Here is an 18,946-nt window from a genome sequence, read left to right as displayed (position 1 = left end):
TGTATACATTTAATAATGTACATGAAATACACCGCCAGCTTAGTCATTCCAACCGAGGACTGCAGTTTCATGCTTATTAGCACTCATCAGCCCGGCATAGAAAGTGACTGAGCAGGAGGTGGAAAACCTCTTAAGGAAGCTAAGAGGCTTAGCTCAGTCACTTTCAATGCCGGGCTGATGAGTGCTAATAAGCACGAAACTGCAGTCCTCGGCTGGAATGTATAAGCTGGCGATGTATTTCATGTATTTATGCCTTAGCTCTGGCCATAGGACGGTAACTTACGGAAAATACTATGCCTTGCCTTCAATCTTCCAGTTGAACCGAACCATTGCTTCGGTCTCTCGTCTGGTCAGTGTTAATTCTATATTAGCTACCAGCTTGTTTGGCACTTTTTGCTTCCGTAATAGGTTTTCCATCTCCAGCTCAGTCACTTCCTACGCCGGGCTGATGGGTGCTAAATAAACACGAAACTGCAGTCCGCGGCTGCAATGACTGAGCTGGCGGGTTAATTCCTGTACTTATGCCTTAGCTCCGGCTATAGGGCGGTAACTTACTGAAAATTTAGTACTGTGTTTGAATAACAAAAAATTAATCGTGTACTGGGAAATTAACTCAGTCTGTTTTGCACGAATTTTTTGACAAAATAGGTTTTGAAAGTAGCATTTGCTTTAAAGAAATGTCAAAGCGTACTCTTGCTTCATAACACTAACAAATTACTTAGATTAATATCTACGTACATAAATGAGTGAGGGGAGGGGTTGCAGTACGCCCCCCCCTTTTCCCTAGTTCTTTGTTTTCAAGACATATTGAAAATCCTTTCATATACATGTAAAGACTGTTTTGACCCCCCCCCCACTCCCCCCTCCCCAACTAATTCTTGAGTGTATAAGTGTAAAGGACACTTTTTCATAATTACATTTCTTCAAACTACTGTATTTTAACTGATTAGAAATCTCTTGAAATCAGTGACTAAATGCTTAATCGGTTTGAGCAAATGATCACTGATAAGAACTCGTGATCTTTGCATTTTAAAATCCGTAAATGCTTAAATCGCTGAAAGAAAGATTTTAACTCTGAGTTAAGATATCTTAGGAATAAAGACAGAAGTAATTTTGATTTAAGGAATGAAATTTGTTTCTAGAATCAGTTAGAAAAAAAAATTTATTTTTTATCATATAAAAAGTTTTAGCACATTGAAAATATCGTTTGAAATCTAAGAATACCTAAACGAAGGCTATTTCGAAAACACGGTTCAGGATTTGGTATATTATACTTTCTACGAATTGATTAAACATAACTGACAAAAAGAAGTAAACTCTCTTAACAAGCGACTTTCATCCAGCTTTAAAGGAATATAATTTTCGGTAAACTCAAATAGTTATTATCATCATACATTTTAAGGACATTAATACAACAAGGTAACTATAAATTTCGCAGAATAGAATGTCTCACTTTTGCTGAAAATCTTTGTTCGAAAGACGACTTAAATACTTCTAACAAAATGAAACTTAGAGCAGTTTAATGGCGTTTAAATCAAGTCTTCACAATCTTCAAAAATCAGGAAAAACATTCATTTGTTGAGTTTTCTTCGAAGCAATATAAAAAGAACTGAATTGTAATTATTTAGTCTTTTATTCCCCCACGACTTGTTTTAATTTTATACACTGTGGGGAAAAAAAGTGCAATTTCATAAATAAGTCTCGTATTTGTTACTCCTCAAAACAGCTGTGAATACCAGTGGCGCAGCCACTGGAGGGGCTTTGGGGTTAAAACCCCTCCCAGAACACAAGCACATTCATTTCCTCTGTTAAAATCAAGGGAAAAAAAGCAGAGTATTTGAGCTTTTCCAAGCGGAATAGGTTTCAACAAAATATCTTATTGCTTTTAATGATCGGGAAGCAATCAGAAATTACTTTTCAATTTTTAAATATAAAAGTATTTCATTATGAGCAACTCACGTCCCCCCCGGTATAAGATAGCTAAAATGGTGTCAATAAAGCTCTACAGGGTAATAATAAATATTCTGTGCTTTTTTCCACTTTCTGCGTTTCATAGTGATATCAATACGAATTATTAATTGTTTTCAAGCAGTTACTTTGAATGAATAATTACTAATACGTAGAAATTCTTTGAATAACTACGCATTGTAAATGAATAGGAAAGAAAGCAACAATTTTCGATTTTGAAAACCCCTCATAGTAAAATTTTCTGGCTGCGCCTCTGGTGAATACAAAACGGCTATTCACTAATTCTTATGTACAGCTAGCTCATAGGGCTTGTGAATGTTTTGCTGAAATTGCAAGGCTAAAGCAGATCTAACAGTTGTTGAAATGCAGTGGTGCACAGAGGAATTTTCCAAAGGGGGCGGGGAAGGTGGGGGTTAGGTACAGGATCGAAGGTCCACCATTCTCATATCATACTCAAACACGCATCCAAACACTTTTTTTTATTTTATCGATTGTCGGGAGTAAAAAACATTCAACAAAATTATTAAATTATTACTTAGCATTAGTTAATAAAATAAGTTTATTAATGACAAATACTTAATAAAAATACCAGAAAGCGGAAGAATGAATGTATTTACTTTTCTCATTGTTGAAAATAAAAACAGCGAAGCAAAATCATCATAAAAAACGCTTTATGCTCCATATAGTTCGATTTTGCTGGGAAGAAAGAGAGAAAATAAATTTTATTTTTTCGTTCATTAAATCTAAATTTATTGTTACTTCTTGAACATATTGTTTTGCTTGGAATTATTTTACGTACAACATGAATAGGTTTATAGTCAATCAAAAAATAAATCAAAGGCAATGAGAAGGGTCCGAACCCCCTGAACGTTCCCTTTGTGTGAGCCACTGTTGAAATGTAGTCTTACAGGGAACCACAAGATAGTGTAAAAAGGAAAAAAAATTAAAATTGTAGCAATAGAAGGAGCATTGTTGGACGCACAAATTATGTGCTCTTGGGTCCCTGTTATCAAAATATGCCTTAAAACCTGCCAACATTTTTTTAAAAAGTCGCCAAATTTAGCGAGTTTCAGTGAGTAATGGAAGACATCTTTCATACGGCGATGCAGGCGGTGAGATTGTATGATCAATTTCTTACAAAGTCTTGAAATTTGGCGTTTTCGTAAAATTTCGCAGACTTTAAAACATTATACCTCGATAATGGGCAGAAAAAGGCAAGTAGTGTTTGCGCCGAAAATGTGTCGCAATATACTCTTTCGATTGCTACCTATTTAAACGTTTTTCATTATTACACTATCCGTGTGGTTCCGTAGTCAGTTCAGTTTATGTTTTACTTTCCCGTCAAATCAGTTCTTGGTGGAGAAGTGAGTGAAGACTTCCTACGCCAAAAATTTGGACTGGAATGTCAAAGTAATAGTCACAAATGACATGTCAACGATCGGAAGCCAAGTTTTTGGATAATGTCTTATTGAAAATGTTGTGCTGCATGTGCACTTGTAATAACTATAAGTGGTACGATGTGAAATCTCATAAAAATCATAATGGATTTACGAATTACAATTTAAATTTTTCTTGTGTTTGCGACAAAACTCGTGTTTAAATTGAAAAAAAAAGAAAAAACATTAGCTCATCGTGATGCTTAACCATTTATCAACAATGTAGCATACAGGAAATTATGTTGTAGTGGCAGTTGGGTAGTTTTCCTTTCGTTCCTCAAAAATGTGCCCTTTTATTCAGTTTATTAGAATCTGGCATAAAAAACAAAAGTAATTTTTTTTTTAAATGTTTATCAAAATGGTGAACATCATACCATTTCCCAGCTCTGAACCTCTAATACATAAAATATGTCAAACATATCGCTTTATTTACTGACGCCAAAATTATTTACTTTACTATCGTCTGTCGATATTTATGACTTAACTGGAATTTGTAAGAAGTCACGACTTACATTAAAACCCGCAAACGCCACAACAATCCAACTGGAAAGAGCTTCAAAATAATCACACGGGATTTCGAAGCACAATTTTATTGGCGAAGCATCCTTGACTGACAGATAAAAGACCGCCCACCTACTGTTTCCTGGACACATTAACAGTGCGTGAATGAATAAAAAAGGATCCTTCAGCAATTTACGTTGACAGCCCATGAGAAAGTAATCAGTACTCCAAGAGACCGGTCCGAAACCCATTGTTTAAATAGCCAACCACAATGAGTATCCTAATTTTCAGCTTCCGTCTCAGCAGCGGCCATGTTTGTGTCTCGATGGTTGACCGTAAGAAAGCAATCGATGGCAATTACCTGCGATGGGATGCAATTGAGCATTTGGCAATAGCTCTTTGGTAGTTTTTTTTATTTTAACGCGTGGGGAAAACGAGATGCAAAAACAGTAAAAGATCTCTCCATTTTTTCTGCTGATTGATTCACAAATTATCGATTTAATTCACGGTTCCATACGGTGAACAAATCCTCATATTATATAATAGTCAATGATTGAGTAACGCTCCTGATGTCATCAGCAATGAAACTCATGCAACGACATGATAATTTCTTAATATGTTTTGGTAAAGTTTAACATGCAGGGAAAGGCTTTATGGTGACAAGGTTGAACTGGATCCGGTAATTTAACTGTTTTACTGGTAAGACAGTTTCATTTCAGGGGAATAAAGAAACGAAAAAGTGGTCAACAATGAGCGCTATCTACTCAGTTTAGGGTCAATTCACTGGAGTTAAGAGTTAAATTTTAAACTATCAAAATATCATCAAACAAGAAATTACTTCGTTCAAATGCAGAAGCAATTTTCGCCCGTAATACCTTGACGGGCGATTTTCTAGTGCCTTGTAATATTGTCAACAGCATGCTTATATATTCAAATTTGTCTCAAAAACTTCCCCGTATTTATATCCCGATAGAATATAAGTGAGCAATTGATGGTAATTCCCGACGATGGGATGCAATTGAGCATTTGGAAATTGCTCTCAGGAACGTTTCTTTCTTTTTTTTTCTTTTTTTTTCTTTCCTTTTTTTATTTATTTATTTATTTTTATTTTTTTTAACGCGTGGGGGAAAAGTAGATTCGAAAACATTAAAATAACTCTCCGTTTTTTATGCTTATACACAAATTAGTGATAAGGTTAACTCCTGCCTGTATTCTGGTTCTATTCGGCAAATGAACGTTTTGGGATATTTCATATACCACGTTTATCCATCAGTCAAATTTGTCTCAAAACTTGACCATGTTTGTGTTCGTTAGTTGACTGTAAGCGACTGCAAGTCGATGCTAATTTCCCACGAAGGGGTGTAATTGAGCATTTGGGAACTGCTCTGAGGAAACGCTTTTTAACGCGTGTGAAAAAGAAGAGGTGAAAACATTAAAAGATATGTTTTTTTACGTTGATACACTAATTAGTTATTGGATCAACACTGGTTCTGTCCGGTTTGGAATAGAGGCAAAACCGTGTTTATCCCCCGTTTGTCTCAAAATCTTAACCATATTTTAGTCCCTATGATTGACCGTAAAAGAGAAATCAATGTCAATTACCCACAATGGGATACAATTGAGAATTTGAAAACTGAGTTTGGGCTGTTATTTCTTACGAGTGAGGAAAGGAGACGAAAATTTTAAAAGATCGCTCCATTTTTTGTACCAATGAGCAAATTAGTGATTAGATTTACATCTATATTTTGGGTATTTGGTAAATAAATGCTTTGGAGTACCTTCATTCATTCAAATTTATCGCAACAATGTAAGGATAGATAGAAAGAAAAGAAAAAACTTTTGCAACTCAAAACTGGTGTTGTTTTAAGACGTATCTTGATAAAACTTGTTAAATTTGAGATCCCTATTTTGTCGAAAAGTGCGAGCAGAAATTAAATTCCTTTTATATCCTGAAAGAATCCTCTGCAAAAAAATAATGAAGCATTGTTTTCGTCACTAACTAGGTTACTCTTCCTTCATACTACTTCCTATTTCCTATATATACCCTGTCAGTTTTTCTTTTCTTTCTTTCATTCCCAGTGATGATGCATTACATTGTAGTCAGCACCAGGAATATACTTTCGAATTTGAAACCTTCATTTCGAAGACATCATAAACATAACTTAATCTGAACTTACGCCAAGCCATATGCTTCAGATTCCACAACTATCTGCATAGCATTTAAATGTTCTCTCCGTCCCCCCCCCCTGCTACACATCCCACATACGTTGCTCATATCTAGTTTCGTATCCTCTTCGAAACTCATTGCCAGAGTCGCACCTAATGCTTCCAAGACATTACTTAAGCATCTAGTAGAGACGACGGCTAATTTCTGGAAGATTCTATTTTCGGAGAGGTATCTTTTCCTCCCCCTGCATAAGAATAATTACTCAGCCGAAAAGAGAACCCCGGACTGTCAGGCTTCCCTACTTATCTGCCACAGGTAATGTTCTGTGAAGCGGTTTCTTTTATTTAATGGTAATATTCTTTCGCCTTAATAAATTCTGGGGTCTGCTATCTTGGTTAGCTAGAATAGAGTTGGCTTCCGCATCTGGGACGATGATCTCGGAAAGCGGAGAGCGTGAACTCTTTAATATGACTTTTTCTCCACTTACTAACTTTTGAGAAACAATGCTTGAAAATTCAACTATACGGACCCCATTAAAAAGGCATTTTCCCCCATTTATTTTTTAAGAAACACTACTTGAAAATTCAATTATTTAGGGACGCAGGTCAAAAAGATTTTTTCCCACTTGCTAAATTTTAAGAAACAATACATGAAAATTCATTTTTTTTAGTGACACAGTTTTAAAAGACTCGTTCTCCACTAACTAGTTTTTAAGAAGCAATTTGTAAATTCCATTTTTTAGGGGCACAAGATTTTCTCCACTTACTAATTTTTAAGAAACATTACTTGAAAATTCAATTTTTTAGATACACAATTCAAAAAGACTTTTTCTGCACTTATTTACTTTTAAGAAACAATACACGAAAATTCAATTTTTAGAGACACAATTCACAAAGATTTCTTTCTCCACTTAAAGTTTTTAAGAAACAATACTTGAAAACTCACTTTTTTTGGGGGGACACAATTCAAAAAAGACTTTTTCTCCAATTACTAATTTTTAAGAAAAAATACAAGAAAATTCCATTTTTTTAAGGACACAATTAAAAAAAAAAAACTTTTTTTTCCACTTACTAATTTTTAAGAAACAATATTTAAAAATTCAATGTTTTAAGGACACAGTTTAATAAAAATTTCCTCCACTTGCTATTAAGAAGCAATAAGTGATAATTCAATTGTTAAGGACACAGTTTAATTAGACCTTTTCTCCACTTATTAATGTTTAAGAAACATAACAGGAAAATTGATTTTTTTAAGACTCAGTTTTATAATTCACTAGCTCCACTTGCTAATTGTTAACTAACAATAAGGGAAAATACAACTTTTTAAGGTTACAGTCTGAAAGGATCTTTTCTCCACTTACTAACTTTTAAGAAACAATATGTTAAAATTAAATATTTAAGAACACTGTTTAATAAGTCAGTCTCCACGTCCAATAAACAATACCAGACAATTCAACTTTTTTAAGGACACAGTCCAATAAATCTATTTTCCACCTACTATCTCTAAAGAAACAATACATGAAAATTCAAGTTTTTGTAGAAAAGTTTGGTAAGACTTTTTCTCCACAAATTAACTTTTAAGAAACAATACTGACAAATTCAACATTTTAAAGGCGTAGTATATAATAAATGTTTCCTTCACCAACTTTCAAGAAACAATACGAAAAAAATCAACTTTTTAAAAGCACAGTTCAATAAGCCCTTTTCTCCACTTATATGCAGAGAAGCAATACCATCTTTTTTCCTTACTGTTGACATTGAACTGATATAACTTTCGGGAAATTTGTTCAGTTGCTTAAATTCTGTAACGTAATTCATAAGGGCAATTCCACGTGACTCATGTTACCAACTGACGAAGTTTTACAAAAGTAAATGGCATATATATTAAAAAGATTCCAAACTTTCGAACAGTGCTTCGAGCCCTATGGGAAATATTTGCCTTTGGTTCTTAAGCAACAATAGGCAGGCTCTGGGCATACCTTCAAAAATGTATAAGAATTGAATTAATGTGATGCATTACTTAAGAACGAAATCTTCGTCTCTTGCACCATGTAATACCTTGTACATACTCAAAAGAAATGAACAGTTGTCCTAAAAAAATCAGGGATCAATTTCTTGCGTAAAAAAGTATTGATGCCCTATGTTCTACAGAATATTCCATTACTAAATGGTCTGGATTTATGTCCAAGATGTAAAATATTCATGCGAATCACTAAAATAAGCTCAGAAGTGAAATTTCTGTCAGCTCTTATGCAAATTAAGTCCTTTCAAAAAGGGGCGAAGGAGCGTTAGGAGCTATACCCACCTGAGTTCTTTCTTTTCAGCCACATTGCAAAATCCTAGTTTATTATCATTCATATTTGTACCTGTTACATGGTGAAGTCGTCACCTTCAAGGAATGGGTATATGCGTTAGTGGGTAACATGTAAGTTACTGTCTTCTTCGAGAAACTGCCGCAACAGTTAAGAATGATGGATGCTATAGTTGTTAAGTTTATCCATTCTATTTCACATTGCAATTGATATCCGTGCAGCAGCTGTTGGATACAGGAATTGCAACATGACGCACGTTTCACAGACTTTTAAAAGTAAATTCAGTGCCCCAATGCAAAGTTAAACAAAAAGAACCTTATTTTGGACATCTTGGTAAAGGTGACAACAATCACTATATCTTATCGGTTTTCAAAGCAATTTCTGAAACACTAGTGTTGGACATTTGTCCTATTGTTTTTGAATTCTGTTATTTGTCATTAGACCACAAGATACTCTTTCGGTTGCGATAAAATCGTTACCTAGCCAAAAAGATTTACAGATGAAAATGAAAATGTTCTTTTCTCGTTTTATTATTTCGATGTATCTTGGGGAAAAATAAAGGACATATGTTATGCTTTTCTGAGTGAAATTCCCAAGCATTTCCACGTAATGAGCTGGCTGAAAAAAAGCAGAATTGAATTTTCAAACTTTTTTAGTTGGTTCTTAATTTTGGTTAGGAATGTCTAAAGAACACTCCAGGAATATTATTTTTCGTTTATTTAAAAAAGACCAATATCATAAAAGATGCTACTCTAGAGATCAGAGGCAATCAAAGACACACCACGACTGTCCTAGAACAAGACAAAAGTAGCTGCTCCTTCTCAATAGGAAGGATCTGAGGAGGGATATACGCCTTACTGTATATTGTACCGTTAGTATAGGAATTCAACCGTCATGAACTGCCTCACACTTTTTTTATCAATACTTTCCCATTAAAAGTCAGAGGAAGAAAAAAAAAGCATGAATGAAAGCTCAATGCATATTAAAAATATCGCGAAAAACGAAAAAAAGTCAAGAATAAACAAAATAATCAAATAAATATCGAAAAATTAAAAAGTGGGAGAAGGAAAGTAGGTTATTGAGATGGGGGGAAATGCCTATTGACCTGCCCACCTCCCCCACCCCCTTTAGTGAATAGTCCGAATCGAAAAAAAAAGTTTTTCTGTTCGAAAGAACTCGACGAGGACACCACATTCCCATAGTTCATTTTTGATTGAAACGATTTTTCGTTCAATTTTGAACAGTTCAAATCCCTTAACATTAGCGCCTACGGCGAAACTAAAAGTCAATATACATCCAGAATTTAAAGGTGGATTTAATTCAAACAAACTTTGTTGGAAATAACTCTTGATGATCAACTCCCAGCTCCGACCACTAAAATTTTAGAGCAGTCGACTCCAAATATTAGTTGAACTAAGACTCCGCGACTCCAGCTCTGACTCCGTAGCTTTGGAAAAAATTTAGACACGGAGGGGAAATGACTGACTCCAACTCTTGGAAATTTAAAGTCTTCGACTCTGACTCCGGCTTCTTTATCTCAAAATTAATCCGACTCCTTTTTACTGTGAAATAATTATTATTAATATGATTTGTTTTCATTTTCACTCTAAAGTTTTAATTTATGTATTAAGTGTTTGGCGGAGAAATTCGGAGTCCTTTATGTTTTTACATAAAGATATGCGCAGACGAATTTTTTTCAACAATGAAAACTATTTCATTAAATTAATATTTTATTGTTTTTATTCGTTTTGGAAAGTACATTAATTCATTTTAAAAATTACTTTAAAATCCCGGCTCGGGCATTAATGTGTTTCTCTCTACCGTTCTTATTTTTCCATTCTGTGAATGTGCTTTTGTGATGTGCATGGTTGCCTGCCCTATAAAACGGATCTTTATGGCATGTATGTACTGTGGAAGTCGGACTCCACACCAAATTACGGTACAGTTGGAACAACAACAGTACTGACATATATGAAAGTAAGACCAGTGGCGGATACAAGGGGAGGGTCATGGGGTCATGACCCCCCTCCCTCCCAAAACCGTCGATAATAGTATCTGTCCGCACTGTGTTCAAACACTTAATGAATAAAATGTAAACTATTTCAATAATCTTTTCAATTCATTAATTATTTTGAAAGTTAATACTGGAAATACTACTTCTCTTCTTCGCTTATGGATTAATTTGTAACCTCTATGCCCTGTTAGGTACCTTATTCCTGGTTAAATTGATGCACTTTTTATTGATACTCTAGCAGTCTCAGAAATTTTTTGTACCGACAACAATAGGTTCGTTTTTTTTGGGGGGGGGGGGCATTCTTCAGCAGGGAAGTATTTTTACTCGTTCTTATTACACAAATAATTAATTTAAAACGCAATACTTTAGTTTCATCAAGTATTGTAATGAATAAAGTTTTGTGGAATGTTAACATAAAATCATACGATATGCGTATTTCTATTCCCGAATTATAAATCGTATTCAAATGTTCGGAAGCATATTGCAATACAAATGTAGAAAAACGTGAAGGTCAGGAGAGTCAACACAGAGGTTTCAGTAAAAGACGTTGAATTCCAAGCACAATATTAATATTTCAGCTTTATTATTATTACTATTGTTGTTATCATTACCATTAATATTATACTGTTATTACAATTATTATTATTATAATATAATCATTATCATTATCATTATTATCGTCGTTATTATCATTAGTACTACTATTGTTACTGTTATTATTATTTTTACTACCGTTACTATTAGCATTATCATCATCAATATTATTATGGTTGTTGTTATTATTATTAGTATAATTATTATTATGTGTATGTATGTTTCCCGTATGTAAATAATATTGTATCTTGTTTTCTTGAATTACGGAAGGAAAAACTCAAAGAAGGCTATCAGGAGAGAAACTTTATAAATTAAAATTTGTTTCAGAATGATTTCTAAGAACCTTTGGTTAGTACATAAAAGCATTGTGATTTCTTAAAGTTATTTATTAATTTCATTCATTTAAAGTTCTGCTGATTTATTTATATTACATAATTTATTTTTGACATGAAATTTAGTAATATAAAAGCACAAATAAACTGCCGTAAATAGCATAAGCTAGAAAAACACCTTAAATGGAAACCTTCTTAACGGTCTTTTTGCATTAACTGTAAAACTTTGAACTTTAGGCGTGAACTCAAACGTTCTCCATGCTAAGAAAGTCAAATTACTTCGAGTTTCTTAACACGTTAAGGAAGTTAATATGATCATCAAGGTGCTGAGCTTAAACGAAATAAATGAGTTTTATCTACATCTTTAATCTCGCGTTGAAAAAACAGATTTTAGAGCAAATGAAAATAACTTTAGTGAAATTAGAAAAAAAAAATATATATATATATATATTAATATCTTATTTTGCCCCAAAACAAGAAATTATTGTTCACTTCACTTGAGTTTGCTGAAACAAACAATTACAAATTCTTTAAAAAAAGCGTTACTATGTTATTGAAAAAATTCGTAGAACAGAACTAAGAACAAGACAGAAATAAGAAGTTAACCCCAGCAAACGTGTTTAAGCCGAAAACTTGAATATAACATCGTAAAATACTACTGAACGCTTAAGTCAAGTCTAATTCATTGACCATAGACAATAAATCATAAATAAGGAACTTGCGAGAAATTACCGAGTCAAATTAAAAGCGAGACATACCCCCCTGAATGAGGGAGGTCTTCGGGGATTGTAAACTTGAATGAGGGGAGCTTTTGGGGTTGGAAGAATAATTGACTGTGGTGAGAAGGGTGAAGCTAATGAGTAAACACAAGCGTTTCGAGTTTAGGGGTTATACGGTGCGCCACACCTCTTGAAGATCACAGCTGGTTATCTTGTTAGTTAAATCATGACGGTAATTGCATATGGTTTCCGTTTTTTGGAGCTTTTAACTTTTGAAAATTGCGATTAAATATGCTGAATTTTAAAACGTCTCATTCACGTGGTTTCCTGGTAACACAGGTATATCAGAACAACAAAATTTTGAAGTGTTTCAAAAGAATAACTACAGGAGCGTTTCTCAAACTAATGTATGTAAGACCAGCGTATACATATTACAAGCTGACATGTAGTGACAAAAGCAGTGCAAAAATATATCAAAAAATAATGCTGTAAATTGCATATTTGATTTTGTTTTAATTTCTGTTACAAAATTTTGGTATTTCTTTTTGTCGATCCGTAATAAATAGCTAATACAGTAAACTCTCGATTATCCGCAGAATTGGGTGGCACAAGTGCCGCGGATAATAAAAATCGCGGATAAACAGCAAAAGGCTAAAATGAGGAACAAATAAGGTAAAAATTGTCCTTCCTCTAAAGCTTAGCTGTATTGATGCATAGCACTTCAAACAGTGAAAATATGTACAGTACAGTAAAAATGTTTTGTATTTTTGCTCAACAGAAATTAGCATTAATAAAGAACAAGTTTATATGATGAAGAAAGCACAATAAATAAATTAATAAATAAAAATAAATAAAACAAAAACTACTGAGTTTAAATTAAAAATTTTTCGACAAAAAAACAGCCATCGGTATTTGCCATTCACTTCGAAAATACATGTTCCTGATTGTTAATTGACTCGTGGATAATGCGCCCCTCGAATAATCCACTCGCGGATAATTGGGAGGAGTTTACTGTAGTTCATCGTTAGCCAAGTCTCCAAATAAGAATTAAGTTAATGATTGTTCAGTGTCTCGAAATAAGTGTAATCTTTTTGCAAAATATTCTGCTTTTCACTTTAAATTTCTTCAAATTAAAGTCGAAATTATTGCGTGATTCTTTTTGCTATCAATTATGCTAGCGGCTGAGGATGTTTTATTAACAAAACATCCTCAGCTTCATATATATAATAGCCAATGATCGAGTAACGCTCCTGATGTCATCAACAATGAAACTCCCGCCCCAGCATGATGATTTGATAATATTTTTTGATAATATTTGACATGCAGGGAAATGCTTTATTTTGACAAGGCTGAATTGGATCCGGCAACTTAACTGTTTTACTGGTAAGACTCATTTTAGGAGAACAGTAAAAATAGTCAACAATGAATGCTATCTACTGGAGTTTAGAGTCAATCCACTGGAGTTATGGTTAAAATTTCAACTATCAAAATATCACCAAATAGGAAATTTCTTCGTTCAAATGTTGGAGCTATTTTCTCCCATCATACCTTGACGGGCGATTTTCTAGTTTACATATAAAAACTAATGTTGGAAAAAAAATGTATTCTCTCAATGCTCAGAAAAATATTATGCCTCATCAATGCGAATCGCTTTCTGATCTATGCAAAATATTTAAAAGCGTTTGAGATGCAATTGAGAACAAAAGAAAGTGTAAGCAATATTTAGCTTAACAATTTGTTCATTAGTTCTTTAAAAAATGGTCTAATATTGCTTTAAAGTTTACTGACTGCAAGAAAAAAAAAAGAAAAAAAAAGAAAATTTGACATTTTTTAAGGTCTTAAAACCAGTATGAAGTTTTCGTTCCAAAATATTTATTGCATCAAGAAAACGAAACCTCTATTATTCATACTAAACAGAACAACTTTTGCTACAGAATGCCCAAAAATAACATAAAGGTTGCTATTAAGGTGGCTATTAAAAATTTAAAAAGTACATTACTTTAAAAGTATTACACAAGAATTGAAATTAAGCTATCATTCAACTTAATATCCAAGATAATTTTCTGCTCGTAAGTTTTCTTTAAAAACAACTTTCTTTCTTCAACTAAGTATCTATTAAATATTAGAACTGTTTAGCAAAGTTTTTGTTAAAAAAAATATTTGTTTATCTTAGTGAGAGCTTGTAATTTTAAAGGTTTTCAACTGTAAAACGCGATTAGAAACGAACTGTAATGGAAACATAAAATAAACATCTTTTTTATGTTAAAAAGTTGAAAACTAAGTTCATGTTTCTAAAACCAAAAACAGTGAGCTCTTATCACATGAGCAAAGGAAATAAAAACTAGACCACTGGTAGAAGATATTAGCTTATAAGTATAAAATATTTAAGTTACAGCTTTAGAAAATAGACATAATACAACTGAATTTGTAGCTGCTAAGTGCATAGCTTCTTGAAAATTGCTAAGCGAGAATAGAACAGGCTTGTTAAAACTGCTGCCAAACATCCCAGAGAAACTTAAAAAAAAAAAAACTTTATGTGCTGCTTTAGCGAACGTGCTGTTAAAAATATTTATGCTTGATTTGGCATTGTTATACAAAGAAGTATTGTTTACAGTAATTTACGGCAATTAATTCAGCACTTTTCATGGGAAGATGATTTGGAAATAATAGTAAGTAATAATAGTAACTTCGAGCATAACAAGACACCTATTCATGATTTGGTACATGTATTCTAAATAAGCGTATTTATTCCGTATCAAAACACATGCTATACATTTTCTTAATGGTCATGTATTAATCGTTAGAATGGTTCACACTGAAAACAAATTAAGTATGGGCCCACATGTAACTATTGATAACAATCATGAAACATGCATCTCTGAAAAGTATGTCGTAATAAAATAAAAAAATGCATGATATTTCAAAAAATGCCCAAGAGACAAGTGTCCGTATCCAAAACTCATATAGTTTAAAATAGCTACTTTAAGAACAGAAAAATACTTGGTACCCATATTGATAGATAGATGTATTGTCGTGTTACTTATTATTTCAAGGACCACAAATCCATATAAAAACTACACAGTTGAATGTTGATAAGTTTCTTTCGTGCGAAAATAATATGGAAGGAACATTTAGTCAATCTTTGCCGCTTCCTAAGTATTAGCATGATTTGGCAGAAAATTAGCATGATAAGCATTTGCATGATTTGGTTACAGTTTTGGGGGAAAAAATTCATGTCAGTTAGTAACAAACACTTTTCTTACTAAAATAATTGCCATCAAGGTTAAATTTTAAAAATAAAATCATTTATTTAATTCCTTTAATCAATGTTTTAATGTCAAGTTAATATCAAATTTAATTTAAAAAGCAGAAGTATAAATACAGTGAAGTGTAAATATTTTAAAGGCAACATGATAATGCATATTACACCTTCTCAAGGAATGTACTTTCATTCAATAGTTGCTATTTTTGAACAGTTATTAAAATTTTAAGTTTTAAAGTCGAGGAGAAAATACATTTCGATTTTCGTCTTCACAAACATTTGATCGCGAAAACATTAATGAAATTCATTTACAAACGCAAAACATAAACCAAAAAAAAAAAGTCGGAAATCATTTTTTAAAAAATGCCAAAATAACATAGGTAGACATACACTTGCAAAAATTGCTATTAAGAGTTAAAGAATAAAAGTTCTAATGTTTATGAAACTGGGATTTTTTAAAACCATTTATTATAATTTTTAAAACAATATGTGCGAAATTACTTCACAAAATCAGTGTTAACATCACTGTCATAATACCGTCCGTTTATTTATTTTTTCAAATAACAGGGAAAACCACGTAGTCGGAGAAGTCTGACAGCGATGGGGAGGTCGTGGGTTCGAATCCCAGCTCGGTTATGGATGTACTTTCTCTCTCCTGTCCTTCCTTTGTGTGACTGTGTTACTATGCTGTGAATGTGCCCTACCCTATAAACGGGTCCTTATGGCATGTGTGTACTGTATAGAAGTCGGACTTAACACCAAATTACGGTACAGTAGGAAAAGTGAAGCTGCGCACCCCACATTGCCAGCCTAGCTGGCACACGACAACAACAACATGATAAAATTTGAATTAATGATAAAATGAACCTAGTTGAATTTATAGAAATGTCTGCTCACTAAATTTTTGGAATAGTGCTTCCCACTGAGAACCTGTGGTACAGCAGATTTTTCAAAAAGTTGCATTCTAATCTTAAGTAGAGATTATTTTATTAGTAGTATTTTATCTCTTCGTATTTTTAAACTTTCACCATCTGTTTTATGATGGTGGACGATCATCACTTTCATTAAAACTTTGGGATAGTTGTCAATTTAAAAAGTTGTTGTCAAGTTAGGGGCATTTCATTGTTTAACAATAAATTTTCCTTACCTGTCTTTGGCTTCTGCTGCGCGGTCTCTCTGCCTCCGGTTCTTGAACCAATTGCTAACTTGTGTTGTCGTGAGTCCTGTACCTTCAGCCAGTTCTCTTTTTTCGCGGGGTGATGGATATGGGTTGTGGGCGTACCACTCCCTTAAAATGTTCCTTGATTTTTCTTTAAAGCAATAACTAGTCTCTTCCCCATCCCATATCGTTCTCGGCAAAGGGAACTTTCTTCTGATCCTATATTTGCCAACAGCCCCTAGAGGCCTGCCTCTCAACCTCTCTGCCTCGATGTAATGTGCCTTCAGCCAGAGAGCCTGCAGTTTCGGATGTGAAGCCGGGGAAAAGTTATGACTCTCGAGGATTCGATATAGTTCCTTGAAATTGCCGCGGTGGAATGCCACCAAGGATTTTGCCTTCAAGACACTCTCGTTCTTCTGGAGATGTTCGCAGGCTGGAAGTGACCATAAGAACCTTCCTAGCCTTTCGATGTGGCCGGACTGCTGCAGGACCTCACAGACACATGCCACCTGTTCTTGTGTGAAGCCGAAGGACGGCAGCATGGGGCTGGGACTGACTGCCGGATTGACGGCTCCGGTGCAGGACGTCGGAACCGGAAGCATGGAAGGCAGTTGGGACGCAGCCGCTAAAGCCGCCGCTGAATCGGCCATGTGGCTGACGATCATCAGGTCAGAGGGCTTGTTCTCGCCCCCACAGGCGTCCACCACCCCCGGCGCGGTCACCCCTCCGCCAGGGGTCAGGGAAGAGTGGTGATGGTGACAGTAATTCACCCCGTTCCAGTCCCGATCCGGCAAAGCACAGACTGGTCGCAAAAAGAAACGGGAAGCCAGTTTGGTGAAGAAAAGCTGAGCTTGATTATAACACTTTCCAAACGATCTGTCCTATTCTATCGATTAGCATCATATTGGCAGTTCTTTCAGACAAAAGTCTACAATAGCACAAATTCTTATGTAGCATTCGCCGAATCAATGCTCAAATTCAAACTATTTTAGTTTATAAACAAGAGCTTACAGCAAATGATCTCTTATTAATACGATTATCGTCATATTGGCATCTTAAATCAGTGAGTTTCAAATTTTCTTCTTCAGGAAAAATGTTTTAATGGATGTCAATTTTGGAAACATTTAGACAGTCACATGAGTCGTAGTTGAAAATTCTTTCGAGCACTATATCGAGGAAATAATGAGTAAAAATATTGCACAATGAAAATGTAAGTAAAATTCGCTCCCCAATTATGTAGCACTTGAGAATAGGCGTGTTACTTTCATCAATAACAAACTACTTAAAAATCTGAAGAACTAAATTGAATAAGTAAGAACTGCATGTTAAAATCTTTTTTCAACTGTTTCCAAACTACACAACTCATTTTTCCAGAATGTCTTCAATGAATCAGGAAACATTTACGACATTTTTCTCGCCAAAGAAGTCCGGCATGCTCTTTTACCTTACAAGGCCTCACATAATGATGACGGCTTACCACACACAGTCAATAATAACAATCAATCAGTCAAAAAGTCCATTCGCTTTGACTTGCAAGGTCGAAGAAAAATCTACTCTCTGCTTCTCGTCGCTTGGCGAGACACGATGGACGAGTTCTGAAATCGGCTCAAAAATTGCTTGACGCAGCTTCCAACGTGCAAGGAAAACTTCGTTCGGCAGCCCACTGACTGCCTCTGCGCCCGAGTCACAAAAGTTGAAGTCCCACTCGCAGCTGATTCAAATTGATGTTATCGTTTACCAGCAGCGCGTCAGGTTTTGTTATGGGAAGGATTTTCTCGCCGTTTATTGGCTGACGGTAGCGACGGCAGGCTGGGGCGTTGCCATAGAAACGCTGCCAATCAAACGTTTCAGATGCCCCGCCTCGAGAGGTTTGCCACAGCGCGTGCGAAAAGGATATCTTGTAAGTATGCGGTGTGTCCGGCGATTATACGCGTTAATATCGTTTAGCTTTTGAATGTCGAACGCGAACAAATATTCGAGGTATCGAGTTCAAAGCGTTTTATAATTCTTGGTGTAGCGTTATTTTTAAGAATCTCACTTGAGAAGGTTTTGCAAAATATAAACATTTCCTTGAAATTTTGAACTATTGAAGATGAAGTTAAATATAAAACTTCTGCAAAACATTTGAGTGAAGTAAATTTTGTCAGTAAACGATCCAATGTTTGATAATTACATTTCTTTTTTTTTTCTTTTACAATTTTTAATATTTTAATGATATCATTGGTTTTTTCTCTCTTTCCCCCAATTCTTTTTCTGTTTGCTTTCTATTTTATTCTCCTTTTCAGTTCAAGTTGAATTTAAAAATTGTTTTTAAAGCAAAGTACAGAAGCAGTTGAAAAAAACAGAGAATGAAGAATGTAATGCCTATTTAAAAAAAAAATCTTTCAATACTGAAAGACAGTTGGAAAAAAAAATAACAATGGTGCTTTGACAACACATAAGCATGTTTTGAAAAAGTAAATAAATAATTAAATAAAGGAACA

General features: G+C 34.2%; 1 protein-coding gene across 1 annotated transcript in view; it reads right to left on the bottom strand.

The window, feature by feature from the left end:
- The window catches only part of LOC129222936 (homeobox protein six1-like), a 56,947-nt gene extending 39,804 nt beyond the window's left edge, over positions 1-17,143 (bottom strand). The window contains exon 1 of the mRNA XM_054857497.1: positions 16,452-17,143. Coding sequence (XP_054713472.1) covers positions 16,452-17,128 — 677 coding nt within the window. The 5' untranslated portion in view covers positions 17,129-17,143. The remainder of the gene's footprint in view (positions 1-16,451) is intronic.
- Between the last annotated feature and the right edge of the window lie 1,803 nt (positions 17,144-18,946).

This window comes from Uloborus diversus, chromosome 5 (genome assembly GCF_026930045.1).
Source record: "Uloborus diversus isolate 005 chromosome 5, Udiv.v.3.1, whole genome shotgun sequence".
In the NCBI taxonomy this organism is placed as follows: Eukaryota; Metazoa; Arthropoda; class Arachnida; order Araneae; family Uloboridae; genus Uloborus; species Uloborus diversus.
Note: the sequence above shows the minus strand (reverse complement) of the source record. Positions and strands in the feature narration are given on the sequence as shown.